The 20,116-nt window shown below is 39.6% G+C and overlaps 1 protein-coding gene across 6 annotated transcripts in view; it reads left to right on the top strand.

The window, feature by feature from the left end:
- Nucleotides 1-20,116, top strand: part of EDA (ectodysplasin A) — a 294,205-nt gene that overhangs the window by 265,703 nt on the left and 8,386 nt on the right. For all 6 annotated transcript variants that reach the window (XM_019647996.1, XM_019647995.1, XM_019647997.1 and 3 more), the window contains exon 3: nucleotides 15,804-15,827. In XM_019647996.1, the coding sequence (XP_019503541.1) occupies nucleotides 15,804-15,827 (24 nt within the window). The remainder of the gene's footprint in view (nucleotides 1-15,803; nucleotides 15,828-20,116) is intronic.

The raw sequence follows: 20,116 nt of genomic DNA, 5'->3' as shown, positions 1-20,116 counted from the left end.
AAAAGTAGATTTTCTCTGACTCCTCTGCTCTGCCCAACAAAAAAAGGATGATAAATTGCTAGTGTAACCTTTAACATGTTAAATGTGCTAACACTTCTCAACTACTAAAGCAATCCACTTGATTCAGGTGCATACTGCATAAAATAATTCCTCACATTCTCTTAGCACTCCACACTTTCCAAAACTTGATTTTGTTTCTATGATCTCATTGACGCCCCCCCACCCACCACATCTAAAGATTGAATAGATTTCAAGGCCAAGTGAAGAGGAGAATGGTGCTACCATTAACAGAAATGAAGGAACTGGCACTCACAGCTTGACCTATAGCTGTGGTTCTCAACCCTAGCCATACATTGGAATCACCTGGGGAGCTTTTAAAAATTCTTATGTCCATGCCCAGCTCCAGACCAATTGCATTAGAATCTCTAGTATGGGGTCCAGGCATTGTGTTGTTGAAGTTCTCCAGGTGATTTCAATGTATAGCCAAATTTGAGAACCACTAACTTAGAAAACGGGTTCAATCTGAAACACAAGTTTCAGGTAATAGGAATGCATTCAAATGTCAATGTCACAGTGATAGTTGGAGATATGGCAGAGATTTGGATAGCATGATTCCCCATAAGGGTTGAAGACCTGGAAAGAAATATACTCATGAGAGAGTGTGTAACTAGAGAAAATTAGGGGTCTGGAGGCAAACCTTTGATAGTCATAGTATTTAGATTTCCCTTAAACCTAGTTTTCTTTTTTAATGCACGTGGCCTAATAATGAAAAAATCATACATGACTAATGGAGGCCTTTGTGGAAGGAGCTGTGCACGCATCTGAAGGGATCGATGGATGTCATTTTAGACATTCAAAAAACCTTTCATTGAAGTTCTGCAGCAAAGGCTATTATGCTTTGTGTAACCATGCACTGTGGCATTAGAGGGACCATCCTAAGAAGAGGGCTTGAACTCAGAGATAAAGGATAGTGGTAAACGCACATCTTGCTATGTTGGGAAGCATGAATAGTAGAGTTTCTATAGTAGCTCCTTCTGGTTTTGTTTAACAATTTTATATATGGTCTTGCAGTGAAGTCTGTCACAGATGATGAATCATTTTGCCCAAACACCCATTCAAAGCTCTGCCACATACTAGCTGTGTGACCCCTGACAAGTTTCTTACCCTCTCTTGTACTGTTTCCTCAGCTGTAAAATAATGAAATTGGACATAAACGTCTCAGCTAGAAATTCTATAGCTTAGCTCCCCTCTCTGTGTGTACAATGAAAGCAACACATAATCAAGTTCTTTAGTTGATTAGAGCAATGTTAGAGAGTGACGATTATGGAGTCAGGGACCACAGAAAGCAATTGTTATACAGAATTATTCACTATACAGAGTTCATTGTCACCAGATTGGCAAAGCACTCTTTCTGCCAGCCATCTGCTGAATCATAAAAATAGCTTTGTTATACAGGACCATCCTTTGTAATTGGATTTAACCTGTACCAAAGATTTCTTCAACAATAGATTTATAAATCTCTTATACAGCATTTTAGAGCTGAGGTTCACAAAATTTTAGAGTAAGAGGTCATCCACTCTATACCTATATTTGGCAGAAGGAAAGAGAAATGCAGACAGGTGAAGTGATTCACCCAAGGTTAGATAGCAAATAAATCCTAGAGCTATATTTCTGCACAACTCAGTACAGTTCTCGTCTCCCTTCACTCAGTTCCCAAAGCAGTCAGAAATATAGCCATTTGGGTCCTCAGACCAGACCCATTTTGAAGCTGCTTTGGTGGGCCTGTCAGGTAGGTAGGTACATGGCTTGATAATAATGGTGATGAAAAATGAATGTGATGATTATAGCTGCTATTTATTGAGTACCTATATATGCCAGACTTTGTGCTAAATACTGTGCTTTATCTCACTAATCCTCCTGACATCCCTTTCGAGGTATATATTATTGTCCCAATTTTCATAAATGAAGACGTTGATTCAGAGAAGTAAAGTAACTTCTCTGGCCCGAGGTCATACAGCTCTTGAATTCAAACCCAGTTCTGATTGAATAACAAAGCTCATGCTCTTTCTACAACCTCAGTGTTTCCCGAACAAAATAATCCAGAGCATTAATGCAACAAAAGATAGGTATTTCTTGATAAAAGTTCTATGGCCAAATACGTTTGGGAAGTGCTGCATTTCATATTCCATTTTGGAGAGTCAAATTTCCCATTCATGTATTGAAAGATCTGACAAGTCTTCAGTGAAGAAATCTGTTCCTTTTTTCCTTAATCCTTTGTTTCCCAAACTTTTTTGACCAAGGAATCCTTTCTCTAAGAACATCTGTTAAATCACACAGGACGCTGGTGCTCCTTGGAACATGGTGTGAAAAACAGTGCACTAGACTGCACAGTCCATTCCATTTGTCTTTGTAATTCTCTTCAGACATTGTGGCTCTGAGCCCTGGCTTTTTCATCCTACCCATTAAAGTGACCAACGGCTCAGTGTTGCAAAATACTTCCTTAGCGAGAACACACACTTGTCACCTTGGGAACATCTTGGGTAATATGAAGAAACCTGTATCTCATGGAACTTTGAGACCATTAAGTGTCTGAAATGTCAGCAGTTACTGAGACTTGTTTTCATGTTGCCTGGACTACAGTAATATTTTTGATATCATTTTTACATCTTTCCCAAACCAAACCAGAACTGAGCCAGAAAAGTTTTGTAGCTGATCATAAGTTAATTCATGTTTTTGGAGCCCAAAGCTGCAGGCATGGTGCAAGGGTTAGAGAGGAAATCCTTGGATGAACAACACAAGCATTCTCACCTCAGAAATACTTTTAGAGATTAGGATGGCGTGGGGTGGGAGGAAATCAATTTGAACAGCCCTACCTTTTCTTGCCTTTTTGCCATGCTTTGAGCACATGTTAGAACAGTAATCTGGGCTCTGAACATGGGCATTCCATGTGGTTCTCATTCAAAATTCTCACTCTTTGAAGCTAATGGCTTCCATCTTCTTCAAATGTATTGAACTTGACACATGTATTTGTGCATTCTCTCTGTTTACAATTCTAATAGTGTGAGATAGAACATGAAACAAACTCTTAAAAAGTTATAAGATTTGAAGATACAGACTATGTTGATGGTGGTTTTCATTCTTTTAAATAAAAATTTCCGATCCTATACCTCCTCATCTGCCAGCCATTGTCCTTATTGCCTGCTTACTGTGTCACCGTGGTACTGAAGAAATGTTGGCCAAGTCAAGTCCTTTGCTGAGACTCTCAACGTGAAGGGAGGAAGGCATGAGATCATAGAGCTAAAGGACAAATAACATTAAATAAACATTTCTTCAGTACCTTCTATAAGCACGTCACTTTCACTTATTTAGGCTGCAAAACAACTCTAAAGATTAATAGAATTATGCTCATTTTTAAAATAGGCAAATTTGATGCTATTACTGGTATCCTTAGCATGACTATAATTCAGTAGATGGTACAATGCATTCGGAGTCAGAAGCATCTTTGTTCACATCCTACCGTCCCACTTTCTTCAGTTCTTCATTTATCCATTCAACAAAAATTATATCAAGCACCTACTATAAATGAAATACTTTTAGGTGCTGGACATACAGAGATGAATAAGGCATAGACCTTGCCCTCAAGGAGTTAACAGTCTAGTAAATGGAAATATTACATAATTAGAAAATTACAATTTGATAAGTGCAACCGTTTATTATGGAAACACAGGAGAATTTTTGCCTGACCTGAGTCTTAAAGGATAATTAGGCATAGAGAGAAAGATGGACTGGAGAAGGACACTGCAGGCAGAGAAGCTGGCATGAAGAAAGGTACAGAGGCAAGAGGTATGCAGGGAGGTACGGTATGATGGATACAGTTCACTGTTGCTTTTAAACTAGTGGATGTTTTCTAAATTTATTTTCATAATGAATATACTATGTTTTAGAGTAGTTTTAGGTTTACAGGAAAATTGAGCAGAAAGGAGTTCCCAAATACGCTCTCTCTTCCCCACTCTTGACAACCACTGATCGTTTTACTGTCCCCATAGTTTTACCTTTTCCAGAATGTCATATGATTGGGATCACACAGTATTTAGCTTTATTCAGATTGGCTTCCTTCACTTAGAAATATGTACTCAAGGTTCCTCTGTGTCTTTTCATGGCTTGATAACTCATTTCTTTTAATCGCTGAATAATATTCCATTGTCTGGATGGACCTCAGTTTGTTTATCCATTCACCTATTGAAGGACATCTTGGTCGTTTCTAATTTGGGGCAATTATGAATAAAGCTGCTATAAACATTCACATGCAGGTTTTTGTGTGAACATAAGTTTTCAACAAACTTGGGTAAATACTTAGGACTGTGATTGCTGTTTTGTGTGCTAAGACTATGTTTAGCTTTGTGAGAAACCACCAAACTGTCTTCCAAAGTGGCCGCACCATTGTGCATCCTCACCAGCAGTGAACGAGAGTTCCTGTGGCTCCACAGCCTCGCCAGCATTGGTGTTGTCAGTGTTTTGGTTTTAGCATTCTATTAGGCGTGTAGTGCTAATTGTCTTAATTTGCATTTCCCTAATGACGTATGATGTTCAACATCATATGCTTATTTGCAATTTATATATCTTCTTTGGTGAGGTGTCTCATCACGTATTTTGTCCATTTCTTAATTGGATTGTTTGTTTTCTGATTGTTGAGTTTTTAGAGTTCATTATATATTTTGGATACAAGTCCTTTATCAGATATGTGTTTTGCCAATATTATATTCTCCCAGTCTGTGGCTTGTCTTTTGAGTCACTTAACAGTGTCTCTCTTGGGGCATAAGTTTTTAACTTTCATGATGCTCAGCTTAATAATTTTTTTTCTCTTTCATGGGTTGTATTTTTGGAGTTCTACCTAAAAATCTATTGCCAAACCCAAGGTCAGCTAGAATTCCTCCTATGTTATCTTCTAGGAGTTTTTTAGAGTTTGGTGTTTTACATTTATGTCTGTTATCCATTTTGAGATCATGTTAGTGAAAGGTGTGAGGACAATGTCTAAATTCATTTTGTGTGTGTGTGTGTGCATGTGATGTCTAGTTGTAACAGTACCATTTGTTGTAAAAACTGTTTTTCTCTGTTGGATTGCCTTTGCTCCTTTGTCAAAGATCAGTTGATTATATTTGCTAGGATCTGTTTCTGGGCTCTCTACTCTGGTCCATTAATCTATGTGTCTATTAGTCCACCAATACCACATTGTCTTGATTACTATAGCTTTCTGCTAAGTCTTGAATCAGGTAGTGCCAGCCCTCCAACTTTGTTCTTGTTCTTCATCCCTTTACTTTTAGTCTACCTGTGTCTTTATACTTAAAGTGTGTTTCTTATGTTTTTCCCCATTATGACAGTTTCTGTCTTTTAGCTGCTGTATTTAGACCATTCATGTTCAGAGTGATTATTGATATAGTTAGATTACTATATTTGTACCTGCTTTCAATTCATTGCCCTTTTCTTTGCTTCCTTTTTCATCTTCCATTCTTTTTCTGCCCTCTCTGGTTTTAATCAAGCATTTTATATTATTTATGTAGATCCAAGTTTCTGAACTATATTATTTTCCTTTTCTGAAAAACTTCTTTTAACGTTTTTTATAGGTAGGTCTACTGGCAACAAATTCCATCAGTTTTTGTGGTCTGAGAAAGTCTTTATTTCTCCTTCATTTTTTTAAAAGATTTTTTTATTGGGGAATCGGGGGAAGGGAACAGACAAGTTGCTGTTGTTTTGTTGTTGTTCTTCAGTCTAGTTGTGGAGGATGTTGCTTCACTGGCCCAAGTTGGCACCATCATTGCGCTCTTCCCGGGCGAGGCAGATCAGTCGCCGGCTTCTGGACGGCCGCTCACGGTGGCTGCTGGCCGCTCACGCTGGCTGCCAGCTACACACGGTAGCCCATGGTAACCCACTGCCACAGGGGCTGCAGCCTACGCCATCGCTGCGACTCACGGCAGCCCAGCTCCAGGTTGAGCTGTTGTTCAGCATCTTAGCTGTGGAGGGCAGCATCACTGGCCCTCATATGTGGGATCCGAACCGGGGTCCTCTAGCGTCCCACGCCAGTTCTTAACCAACGCGCCACATGGCCGGCCTGTCTCCTTCATTTTTGAAGGTTAATTTTGCTGTATACAGAATTCTAGCTTGGTGGCTTTTGCTTTAAATATTTCACTACACTCTCTTCTTGTTTGAATGATTTCTGAAGCGAAGCCAATGTAATTTTATCCTTGTTCTTCTATAGGTAAGGGGTTTTCCCTCTCTGGTTTCTTTAAAGATTGTCTATTTGTATTTGATTTTCTGCAGTTTGAATATGATATGCCTAATAGTCAGCTCTTTGGTATTTATCCTGCATGGTGTTCTCTGAGTTTTCTTGGTCTGATGTTTGGTGTGTGTCATTACTTTTAGAATATTTTCATCCAATTTTACTTCAATTTTTTCTCTGTTCCTCTCTCCCTTTCTTCTCCTTGTGATATTCCCATTGTTTGTATGTTTGCACTGTTTGTAATTGTCCCACAATCTTTTGATATTCTGTTTCATCTTTTACATTCTTTTTTACTCTTTGCATTTTATTTAGGAAGTTTCTATTGACATATCTTCAAGCTTAATGACTCGTTACCATCAAAGGCATTATTTTATATGGTTTTTGTGATAGCCAACTTTATTTTTTAAATTCAATTTATTTAAACTTAAAAAAAAGTTCATTTATCTCACCCCCCACCTCCCCCTTCTGGCAGCCACTAATCTCTTCTCTACATCTATGAGATTAGTGTGTGTGTGTGTGTGTGTGTGTGTGTGTGTGTGTGTGTTGGATTCTACATATAAGAGAGAGTATATGGTATTTGTCTTTCTCTGTCTGACTTATTTCACTTAGCATAGTGCCCTTGAGGTTCATCCATGTTGTCACAAATGGCAATATTTTATTATTTTTTATGGCTGAATAATATGTTGTTGTGTATATATACCACAATTGTGTATCCATTAATCCATTGATGATCATTTAGTTTGTTTCCATATATTGACTATTGTGAATAATGCTGTAATGCACATGGGGGTGCAAATATCATTTTGAGTTAGTGTTTTCATTTCATTTCGATAAACACCCAGAAACGGAATTGGTGGGTCATATGGTAGTTCTATTTTTAATTTTCTGAGGAACCTCTATACTGTTTTCCATAGTGGCTACATCAATTTACATTCCCATCAACAATGCACAAGGGTCCCCTTTTTTCCATATCTTTGTCAACACTTGTTATTTCTTGTCTTTTTTTATAATAGCCATTCTGTCAAGTGTGAGGTGACATCTCATGGTTTTGATTTGCATTTCCCTAATTATTAATGATTTGGAGCACCTTTTCATATACCTGTTGGCCATCTGTATGTATGCTTTTTGTTTTCAGGGGAGTCTTTGGGGGTTTTGGTTGTTTGTTTGTTTGTTTGTTTGGGAATATGTTCAGATCTTCTGACCTTTTTAAAATGCATTCTTTGTTTTTATGCTACTGAACTGTATGAGTTCTTTATATATTGTGGATATTAGCCCCGTATCAGATATATGATTTATAATTTTTTCTTCAATTCAGTAGGTTGCTTTTTTATTTTCTTCATGGTTTCCTTTACTGTACAGACATTTTTTAGTTTGGTTATTTTTGCTTTTGTTGCTTTTGCTTTTGATATGAGATTTTAAAAATCATCACTAAGATCTATGTTAAGGAGCTTATCGGCTATGCTTTCTTTAAGGAGTTTTATGGTTTCAGGTCTTACATTCAAGTCTTTAATCCATGTTGAGTTAATTTTTGTGTATGGTGTTAGTTAGTGGTCCAGTTTCATACTTCTGCATGTGGCTGTTCAATTTTCCCAGCACCATTTGTTAAAGAGACTGGCCTTTTCCCATTGAATATTCTTGGCTCCTTTGTTGTAAATTAATTGACCATATATGCATGAGTATTTCTGAGCTCTCTATTTTGTTCCATTGATCTGTTGGTTTTTATGACAGTACCCAACTCTTTTAATTACTATAGCTTTGTAATGTAGTTTAAAATCAGGGAGTGTGATACCTCCAGGTTTGTTCTTCTTTCTCAAGATTGCTTTGGCTGTTCAGAGTCTTTTATGATTCCATACAAATTTTAGGATTGTTCTGTTTCTGTGGAAAATGGCATTGGAATTCTGACAGGGATTGCATTGAATCTGTAGATTGCTTTGTGTATTATGGACATTTAACAATATTAATTCTTCCAATTTATGAGCACCGAATATCTTTCAATTTATTTGTGTCTTCTTCAGTTTCTTTCATTAATGTTGTAGTTTTCAATATACAGGTCTTTCACCTTGATTAAATTTATTCCTAGGTATTTTATTCTTTTTGATGCAATACCAAATGGGATTGTTTTCCTAACTTTTCTTTCTCATAGCTCATTATTCATATATTGAAATGCAACAGATTTTTGTGTATTTATTTTCTATCCTGCAAGTTTACTGAATTCATTTATTAGTTCTATCAGTTTTTTTATGCAGTCCTTAGGGTTTTCTGTATATATTGTGTTGTTGGAAAAGTCATGATGTATATTTTCTATGTTTTTCATAGCAAAAATGCGTCATGACTTTTCCGGCAACCCAATAATTATCATGTGGTCTGCAAATAGTGACAGTTTTACTTCTTCCTTTCCAATTTGGGTGGCTTTTATTTCTTTTCTTGCCTAAATGCTCTGGCTAGGACTTCCAATATTAGGTTGAATAAAAGTAGCAAGAGCGGACGTACCTGTCTTGTTCCTAATCTTAGAGGAAAAGCTTTCAGCTTTCCACCATTGAGCATGATGTTAGCTGTGGGCTTATCATATATATAGCTTTTATTATGTTGAGGTGCATTCCTCCATGCCCTCTTTGTTGAGAGTTTTTATCAGAAATGGATGCTGAATTTTGTCAAATGCTTCTGCATCTATTGAGATGATCATATGATTTTTATCCTTCATTTTGTTAATGTGGTGTATCACGTTGACATTTGCCGATGTCAAACCATTCTTGATCCCTGGAATAAATCCCACTTGCTCATGGTGCATGAGCCTTTTAATGTATTGTTGAATTCAGCTTACTAATATTTTGTTGAGGATTTTTGCATCTATGTTCATTGAGGATAATGGCCTGCGTGTGCGTGTGTGTGTGTGTGTGTGCGTGCGTGCGTGCGTGCGTGCGTGTGAGAGAGAGAGAGAGAGAGAGAGAGAGAGAGAGAGAGAGAGAGTGAGAGGTCCTTGTCTAGTTTTGGTATCAGGGTAATGCTGGCCTCATAAAATAAGTTTGGAAGAGCTTCCTTCTGTTGTATTTTTTGGAAGAGTTTGAGAAGAATTGGTATTAATTCTCCTTTGACTGTTGGTTAGAATTAACCAGTGAAGCCATCTGTCCCACACTTTTGTTTGTTGGAAAGCTTTTGATTACCGATTCAGTCTTCTTACTAGTAATTGGCCTGTTTAGATGTTCTATTTCATCATGATTCAGTCATGGTAAGCTGTATTTTTCTAGGAATTAATCCATTTCCTCTAGGTTATCCAATTTTTTGGTGAATAATTGTTCATAGTTGTCTCCTATGATCCTGTGTATTTCTGTGTTGTCAGTTATAACACCTCCTCTTTCATTTCTGATTTTATTTGAGTCCTCTCTTTTTCTTTAAAGGTTTGTCAATTTTGTTTATCTTTTCAAAAAACCAGCTCTTAGTTTGTGAGTTTGTTTGTTTTTTTGTTTGTTTGTTTTAGCATTTCCTTTATATTTCCATCTTCATTTTATTCCATAATAAGAGAGAGCATATTTATTTAATTCCACATATTATTCCAGTTTTATTTCCACAGCAAAATTGAGAGGAAGGTAAAGAGATTTTCCACATATACCCTGCTTCCACACATGCAAAGCCTTACCCCATTATCAACATCCTTCACGAGAGTGGTATGTTTGTTACGCTTGATGAACCTACACTGCCACCCAGAGTTCACCTAGAGTTGACAGTTTACATTACAGTCCACTCTTGGTGTTGTATGTTCTATGGGTTTGTGAAAATGCCTAATGACATGTATCCCTCATTACAGTATTATAGAGAATATTTACACTGACCTAAAAATACTGTGCTCCACCTATTTGTCCCTCAGCCCCCAACCCCTGGTAACCACCGATCCTTTTACTGTCTCCGTTGTTTTACCTTTTTTAGAATGTCATATAGTTGGAATCATACAGTATGTAGCCTTTTCAGATTGGCTTCCTTCACTTAGTAATATGCATCTAAGTTTCTTTCATGTCTTTTTATGGCTTGATAGCTCATTTCTTTTTAATGCTGAAGTATATGCCGTTATCTGAATGCACCATGCTTTATTTATTCATTTACCTACTGAAGGGCATCTTGGTTACTTCCAAATCTTGGCAATGATGAGTAAAGCTGATATAAACACCTTCTATGGGTAAATACCAAAAAGCATTACTACTGAATTGTGCGGTAAGCATGTGTTTCCATAAGTACTGTCTTCCGAAGTAGCTGTACCATTTTGCATTCTTACCAGCAATGAATGAGAGTTGCTGCCCCACATCCTCAACAGCATTTGGTGTTGTCAGTGTTCTAGATTTTGGCTCTTCTAATAGGTGTATAGTGGTACATCATTATTGTTTTAATTTGCATTTCCCTAATGACATAAGATATGGGGCCTCTTTCTATGATTGCTTGCCATTGGTATATGTTCTTTGGTGAGGTGCCCGTTAAGGTCTTCATCCCATTTTTAATTGCATTGTTTGTTTTCTTATTGTGAGGATTTAAGAGTTCTGTGCATGTTTTGGATAGCAGTCCTTTATCAGATGTGCCTTCTGCAAATATTTTCTCCCAATCCATGGCTTGTCTTATTCTCTTGATATTGTCTTTTGAAAAGGAGAAGTTTATAATTTTAATGAAGTCCAGCTCATAAATTATTTCTTTCATGGATCTAAAGTCATTGTCATACCAGAGGTCATCTATGTTTTTTCTTGTTATCTTCTAGGAGTTCTATAGTTTTGTATTTTACATTTAGGTCTGTGATCCCTTTTGCATTAATTTTGTGGATAGTGTAAGATATGGTCTAGACTCATTTTTTTTACTTGGATATCCAGTTGTTCCATCACCATTTGTTGAAAAGACTATCTTTGTCCCATTGTATCCTTTGCCCCTTGTCAAAGATCAATTGACTATGTTTATATGGGTTAGCATTTGCTTTTGATTCTTTCTTAAAGTTTTTATCTCTCTGCTTACATTACCCATCTATTCTAGCATGTTGTCCAATTTTTCCCTTAGCACCCTTAGCATATTAAGTATAGTTATTTTAATTTCCAGGTGTGATCTGCAGAATCTCTACCATATGAGTCTGGTTCTACTGCTTGGTTTGCCTCTTCAGCCTATATTTTTTGCCTTTTAGCATGCCTTAGACTTTTTGGCTGAAAATCCGACATGATATACTGGGTAAAAGGATCTGAGATACATAGGCCTATAGTATAAGGCTTTACGTTTATCTTACTAGGACTTTCTCTTTACTGTTTGCTGTAGCTGTGGTGTCAGATGCTAAAATGTCTTCTTATTGTTCTCGTTTTAGTATCCTCTTATTGTTTTTGGGTGTCCCTAGAAACTCCTTAAGTCGGGTCTGAGCCTTGCAGTTTCCTTGGCTGTCATCCCCTGTTATTTACACAGGAGCACTGCTGAAGCGCTGGTGAGGTGTGAGGGAAGAGGAAGTATTCTGTCATCCTGTGATTAGGTCTCAGTCTTACTGTGCCTGAGTTGAGTGTTTCCTGTCCACCAGGTCAGTTATGCTCTGGGAAAACCCAAGTCAGGCTCTGAAAAAATAGTTTTCTTTGAGGGTAGCCCCTGTTAAAGAGAATAGAGAGGTCTGGGTATATTTCAAAATAGCTATTGTTAACTTGTCTGTTCCCCTCCCCCAATTCCCCAATAAAATATTTTAAAAAATAGCTATTGTTCCTCTCCCCTTGCCGGAAACACAAGGGAATTTTTCTCCAGCCTTCATAGTAAGAACCTGGTAGGGCTCTTAAAGGAAAAACTAGTGAAAATGTGGGGGCTGCTGGAAGACTGGACCCCATTTGGGTTTTTAGCTCTTAAACTAGTCTACACTGAGCCTATAGCAATCTTCCCATTACATTTTTAAAGTGTTCTTACTGATACTTGCTTTAGCTGCAGACTTCTACTCCCAGTAACCTGGGATTCTCTGTATCTACCTGTCTGTCTCTTCATCATTCAGACCAGTGGTTTGCCTTGTAAATTCAATCATCTGATGAAACTGAGTTGATTGTAAGTTTATTCAGCTTTTTTCTTGTTGTGAGTATGGGAGGGACAACTTCCAAGTTCTTCACATGTCAAACCACAAACTGGAAGTATATACATTTAGTTTTAAATTTTCAAAACACATCTAGAATAACATGCATCTTTCTGAGGTTTCACTTACCTTAAAATACCTATGGGATGTGTGGCCTAGTGCAATTTATTTACTCCAGCTCATGATCTATAAAATAAGCATAACAATCCCTACTTTGCTGGACTGTTCTAAGATGTAAATGAGATATGTAAAGCAGCTAGCAAAGTGCAGGGCTCATATCTATTCACTCAACATTAGCTTTAGTTATTGTTTCATCTATCTTCATCAGAACCCTAGGCCTTGAAGAGAGACAGCATATACAAAGTGTTCCCTAATTTAGAAGAGGAAAAATCAGAAGAAGAGGATCACTTTCCCTACAGTCAGTTTGTGGTTGAATCAGCACAAGAATCTGGCTAGGAATGCTGCTGGCCTCCATGGCCCTGATGCTGTTACATGACTCCCTTTTGTTACTGTCGTATAGAAAACCGCCTGCCCACATTGATCCAACCTGTCAGATCTCAATTTTCCTCCTTTCAAAGCAGCCCCGGAGAGTGCACAGCTGTCTGTCCCACTCTGATGCATTTGTGGTTTTGGCCTACAGAAAGCATGATGGTTACAAACAGAAGGAATTGGAATGACATAGCAATGTAGCCTGTTACCATAGAAACAGACCATGTGACAGTGGTAGTGCTCTGAGTAGGTATGAGAAAGGTTCTGAATCATATAGAGAAAATAAGTCAATAACTCTAAAAGGTTATAGAACTCAGCAGAGGATGCTGCTTTTGCTCTGGTTCGAGGTGCTCCTGTATACTATGGGATAGTTCTAGTTCCCTGGCATTTTCTCTCTAGAAGCCGGAAAAGTACAATGCCTCAAGTAAAAGAAATGGGTATGGCAGTTACAGGGCCAGGACTTAGAGGCTCATGTTCAAACACATCAGAATTATTCACTGGCCATGTTGAGCTATATTAGAACAAAAGGAAGCCCTCTACTGCGGAGATGGTGTATACTCACTAGCACTTGTGGGAAATGTGATACAGTCTAATCACGATCGTTTACATACTTTTTCATCCTTATTTTTGTCCCAAGGGATAATGCATTGTCCACTGAGTAGAAGCTCCCTGAGAGCCCTTTGGTGGCACAAGATGAAGTGGAAGAAAGGACTCGCTTTGAGCCCAGCACCCTGCATGTCATGGTCATTTTGGAAAATAAAAATAAAATTTGTAGTTAGCAGCTTACCTCACACGATATACTATAGCAGATTAATTAAAGATTTAAATATAAAAAATGAAACCGTAAAAGAACCAGAAGAATATAGTTACCTGTGTAATGCTGGTGTGTCCATACTAACAAACAATAATGTAGCAGTGCAGTCATTGGCATTAAAAAGTTATCAGACATTTTTATTTGATTGTGATTGAAGTTGCTAGTTATTAAAACAGTGCATTTTGTAAAAATACATATTTATATGTGTAGAACATTTCTAGATGTGCATAAAAATGTTAATAGTAGTCATTCATGGGTAGTTTAATAAGCTTTTTTTTTTCCTTTTTACTCCCCTTTTGTATGTATCTATGTATGCACACATTTACGTGCGCATAATGAGTAGGTATTTCTGGTAGAAAGATAACAGAAGTTAAAGATTTTTAAACTTCCCTTTCTCTCTTTTCACGTGTAGATTTAGGCCAAACTTCCTGCAGGACATTTTTTTCCTCAGCTAGCCAGTCTAATTCCTTGTCTCCCCTCTTTAGTATATTCCTGTCCAACTGGGAGTTCTTTGACGATGGAGTTGTTTCCTTATTCACTGTGCGACCTTGCATAGGCCTGCCTGGTTAAGGACCGGGTACTTGCTGATGGTCTGATGTCCTCAAAGCCTACTTTGAAATCTCATGTGACAGTGCTAAGCCTTTCACCAGCTGAAATGGTCAGAAGCTTGGCACAACTTGTCTGGGAGGGCATGGTGGCTGCAATGGCTGTCACCCATGCTTTCCCAAACTGAGCTGCCTGACTGGCTGGCTGGTAACTGGCTGATGGGCTGGGCCTTCTGTGTTAATCCTCTCCCAAATGGCTTTCCTGTTCAAGGAGGCGGTCCTTCCCTAGTTTAGTTGCTGCCTCTTAGTAGCATCTGTGTAGCTGTGCTTCCTTGCCAGAACCTCCATGCACAGCCTCCAGAATTCTCAGTGCTTTTAAAAACGTAAAGGATGGGCAACAAAGAAAGAATCCAGAGGACTTTGGGGAGAGAAAAGGAGAAAAATGAGGATGAAAGAGTGGAGATTCGTGACCTTAAGTGCAGCAGGTTGCTAAAGCCAACCGAAAACATCCCCTTTGTTACTATTATCCTTCTGTTGCACAGGAAATGACTGTTTTCAAGGGACCAGTGTAAGTTCTGATGGCCACACTTGGCAGCTCTCTAGGTTAGAGACTACTGACTTCTAATCGCACCCACTCAGATAGAACCTCTGAGAGGGCCTGCTCTTATAGGTAAAGATCATTCCAGGCTTGTTGCAAGGATAAAATGAGATGATAGATGGAAATAGGTTTCATAAACTGTAAAACAATATAGAAACGCTTGGTGTTCTTTTTGTAAGCTCAGTGGTTTAATGTTGTCCAATAGTGTCCTCGTGGGAGTGTGGAACAGATTTTAAATACCTGCATCTAAATAAAATCAAATACACCTAAAGAATGAAGAGAATTGAGTCCCCAGGATGGAAACACATGAGCTGTGTATGTCTGGGTAGTGGTTGTCACCCAACTATATGAGAAAAGCCCAGGATTTTCTGAGTGCCCTCAATTGATTAGAATTGTTTCCTTTGGAAGTAATTTCCGAGAAAATGCTTGTGATTTCATTGCCGATAAAACTGTTGACACTTCTTTTAAAGCATCCATTAACTTATGGTGAATTACAGTGAGAGTGCATGTGGCCCCCACATGAATATAAGAGTAGTGTGGTTGCACTGCTTGAATAGCTAACAATTTCAATCATGATAAGGAAGTGACTGAAAAGTAAATTGTCACTGCTCTGCTTCTTCCATGAAAATGACCCTTTTTTCCTTCCAGCTTCATAACAGTTCCTCACCTGAACGCATGACCCTGCATTGTCAGGACTCACAGAATGAGAGGAATGCCGTCCTAAGGTTGACACCTGTGTTTCTGGGCATTTCAGCTCTATGGAGTAGCACCCATTCCCTCACCCCAAAGACTAAGCCTGAAAGATTTTTTTCTCCCTCGTAAAGAATCTTCCTTATAACTTCCTTGTTACAGCGGTCAGAAAACAGTCAGAAACAGACTGGGAAAGTTTGTTAGTTGGGAGATAGCTTGCCAATTACCTGATCTGTGGTGTGGTGTTCCCTCAAATTTGCAGTGTCTTGGGGTCCATCCTGGGACTGTCTTGAACTTTCTGTTCATTTCCACTGATTTAATTTTTCTTTTTTTTGTAACAGGTCCAGTTAAAAACAAGAAAAAGGGTAAGTTAAGCTCCTGATTTTATCAAATTGCTGTCATGTCATGTCTTTTCTAAAATTAGAAAAAAAAATCCAGGGAGTTGGATTTTTATATTATAGTCTTTCGGTGATGGTTGTCTATTATTTTATTCAATCGCATGAGATCTTCCTGAGTATTGTAGATTCCAGGGAACAAGAAATAGAAATCGTTTCTCAATGATGATCCATGAGCGACAGAATTGCTTCTATGGCAACATATGAAAGTTGGTTTTGTTTTTCTTTCTGGCTCCCTCTTCCATACAATTCAATTTACATATCTTTCCTTTGTTCTTTGTTGCTTTTTCTCCTTCCCCTCTCCTTTCTCCTGTTTTCCCTCCTCTATCAAATCAGTGATCGGGTATAAATGAAGCTGGGAGACAGCTTGTAGGGATTAGGGATACTGCATCCTGAGAGATGTCAGTACCCTACTTCTTGGCCTAAAAGCTATCCCTATTCTATTTCTCAGCTAGTCGGGGAAGGTATTTCTTGCTTTGGGGTTTCAATATCACATTCTCTGTAATAGAAAAACTAGGCTAGAGTAATACCCTGATCTTTTAGTCTTTTCAAAGAAGCTGTAGTTGAGTGGATCCATTGTGCCTTTGTTGGGACAGTAAGTCTGGCCACGGGACTGGCCCAAGAGCTTGCACAAGTGCTTACTTGTGGATAATCCAAAGACAGCACAGTTTTCCAAAGACAGGACCAGGCAACATGGGCCACTCCTTAGGACTACAGAGCCAACTACTAAACCAGCTAAGTACCTATTCGTTTCTGTGTTCTGACCTGGGAGGAAAAATAGAGTGAAATTCATGATTTTCACTAAAATGCTTTAAATGAAGTTCTATCTATTAAGATTCCTGGAGCTTTATAGAACAGATTATCAGCCCCAAACCAGGCCAAAAAGACTGACTTCAGCTGCTGCCGGCCACTTGTCTGAACACGAGGGGACTCTGGTGGCTTGATATGCCATGTACCCCATGGAATGCTGCGTCCCTGTGGTGAAGAAGCTTAGGAGTGGCCGAGCCTCATGCAGACCTGAGCTGGAGTCAGCAAGGAAACCTTTCTCCTGAATATTCACCAAGATATTCTGTCTTTTATGAAAGTCAATTTGACTTTGAACCATGTAGTTTGTAACTCTTGTCACATCCCTTTAAGGCAGAAATTATAACAAAGCTAGAATGCTCACCTGGCTTGGACAACGATACCCTCTGCTCCTAACACAAGCCCCGGATGACTTCCCTTTTTAATAAGTAGACTTGAGAGCACTTTTTAATTACAGCTCCAAATTTTGTCTTGGCTTTTTTCCCCCCACTCAGTTGTTCACTAGACAGTGAATAAGCATCTTATATTTGTTAGGAGTAGAGATACAGACATGAAGAAAAAGGGTTCTTTCCCTCAAAAATCTCCCAGTGTAGTCAGGGTCATTGAAGTACATACAAGTAATTACAGCACAGTGTAAAAATGACTGTCATAGAAGCATGAACAACGCCCTGTGGGAGCACACAGAGAAGGAACAAGTAGTTCTCCTTGGGGGCGGGGGGCGAGGGACCCCAGCTCACAGAAAAAGTATTCGAGCTGGACTTCGAAGGATGAGGGGAAAAGAGGGGGAAGGGTATTCCAGCAAAGGGAATAGCGTACTCAGATCTCTCAAAAGTATGAAAGGACATGGCATGCTTGGGGAACATCCAGTAGGCTAGTGATTTACCAGAGGATGGGGCATGTGTGTGGCAGAAGGCCCTGATTGGTGACCACTGAGAGAACACACTCGCCAGTGGCAACAGAAGGCAGTTGTCTAGGCTAGAAACTCTGGAATTAAAACTCAGATTTCAGTGCCTCTGGGAAGGACTCGGATCGCTGCCCGGCACTGCTACCCTGTATACAGGTCATTATCGAGGGGAGAATGCACATCAGCCTATACATTTCCTTTGGCTGAAAGTGATTTAGAAGCCATCTAATACAGATTGCCTTGGACATCGTGAACAGGCACATGCCTGAAGAGGTGAATTGAGTTGTTCATTTAATTTCCATTCTTTAATGGAATCTCCCCCTCCCACCCGCACCTCCTCTCTCTCTGTCTCTCTCTCCCCCCACACTCAGTTTTAGTTGTTCTTTCAAAAATTTAGACTTCGCTAAAAGGTTAGCAAAATACCCTTTCATGAAGGTCAGCTTTGAAAAGAATGTATACATTCTTTTATCTAAGACTACAAAGGGTAACTTTCCAAGTACAAAGTCTCTGGGCTTTTGTGTCACTAAGCGCTCTGTTAAAGTAAGGAAATTGGAGAAAGAATTTGATCTTCTCAAGTCATCTACCTGGTCCAGCGGTCATGCTCCTCTCTGGGCCAACTTTCCGCACATATGAGGAGTACCCGTGCTTAAACCTGCTTGCAGAGGAGCTGAGAGGCCCAGCTGCAGAACTAGATCGCAGCAAGAGCTTTTTCCCAAATGCCTTCTAACAATTTCATAAGTGAACATTCTGTATTTACACTGCCACCATTATTGTCTTTGACTGGAGTTTCTGGCTGTAATTCTTCCAAAATTACATTAACAATCACGGGAGACTCAGTCTTGACACTGAAGTTTGTACTACCCACAGAATGCCCTCTTGCTCAAAAACCAGTGTTAGGCCTGGGAATTCTGGGACATCGCACAGCCTGATATGCACCAGCCTCTGTGTCTACGCTGCCCAGAGAACAATGTGGAAGAAGTAGGCCTTATACGCAGGCTAGGGAAGTTTTCTGACTGCCAGAGGCAAGTCATTCCTCCTTATGGAAGCTCAGTCTTGGGAGGAAACAGAGAAATTGTTGAGGCCAAGCTCCTCATTTCACCAATGGAGAAACTAAGGTTCAGGGAAAGGGAGGTATTTGCCTAAAATGTGTCCATGGCAGAACTGGGGCTAATAGCCTTATCTCCTGACTACAGATTCCATGTTCTTTACACTACACTGGCTGGAATTGAAACTTGGGCGCCGAATAAGCCTGCCTTGGAAGCTGCCCAAATCTGAAGGGAGATGGCTTTCCCATTCAGCATCTTGAAATTGGCTAGATCTAGAAACTGGGCAGATCCAATCTTTGCTGCTAAGTTCAGGGAAAATGCTAAAGCGCCTGCCTCTAGGCCCTTAAGGCTGCAGGGACTCCCCGGGAGAGGCTCTCTGGACCTCCCTTCCTTTCCTCCCTGGAAAGAGGGCCCCACAATGACCCCTTGTTTCATTCCAAATGCAGATGTGCTTAGATGTAGACAACTGGCCTTTTGAGCAGTGTTGCCATGGGGATTGGGGTTTTGAACATGCAGAGTTCTTCTTAAAGGGGGACCTGATAAATCAAGATAGGATTCTTCTGCCTGAGAGTCTGGGGAGCAGGGAGTTGGAGTCAGTAGGGAGGTATTTCAGTGAGACTTGGGACCACTCTATTTAAAACTAAGAGAGTACCACAAGTGAAGACGCTGTGATGAAGTCTGATAAAAGGCTTCCATGCCTGGGACTTGCACAAAATTGTAAGAAAGTAGTGAAGGAAGGAAAGCAAGAGCCACCTGTGACCGCCTGCAGTGCTTGAATTGAGCTGGGTGGAGCAGAGGAAGTAAAGAGGAGGAGCTAGAGGTTTGGGTTCAAGACTCAGTTAACATAAGTACATCCTGGTGGGAACGTTGGAAGGACTGGGATATGGAATAGGAGGGACGGGACTGTTCTGAAAGGGAGGGCTTGGTGGGCTTGATTAATAATGCATTCGAGAATAGGGCCTCTGAGGAAAGACTCATGGAAGCTGGATTATTGAGCCTATAAAAATGAGGGTTGATAGGTGACTTCATGTCTTAGGGCATATAAAGGTTATTATGTGTATGATGTTAACTCTTCTCTATCTACACAAAGAATAGAATAAGAGCTTAAACTGCCACAGAAGGGATTTCAGTTAAATAAACAGAACTTCCTAACAGTGAGGATGATAAACATTGGAACAAATGGGGTTTAGAGAGGTCAGCTGAGAAAGCAAAACCTGTCTACTGCCTCCTCGTCAGCTCTTCTCACCCCCTCTCCCCACGACCCCTCTCGTAGCCCAAACTCCTGCCCACTCCTCATCCCCAGCTAGCAGCACCTCCATCGCCCCAGTTCCTATAGGAAACCTTCCCAGAGTGGATGTCGTCCCTAAGGGCAGGCTGTCCTCCTAGCTTCCTCTTCTCATCTGCACCAAGTCCACCAAACTGGGAAGTAAACATGAAAGCCCAGCTCTCAGTCTAAGAAGTGACCCATAGGTCTGGCCACTTGATAATTCAGATCCTTTGGACTC

Source organism: Hipposideros armiger, unplaced genomic scaffold, assembly GCF_001890085.2.
Source record: "Hipposideros armiger isolate ML-2016 unplaced genomic scaffold, ASM189008v1 scaffold_119, whole genome shotgun sequence".
Lineage (NCBI taxonomy): Eukaryota > Metazoa > Chordata > Mammalia > Chiroptera > Hipposideridae > Hipposideros > Hipposideros armiger.
This window is presented reverse-complemented; position numbering and strand designations above follow the sequence as displayed.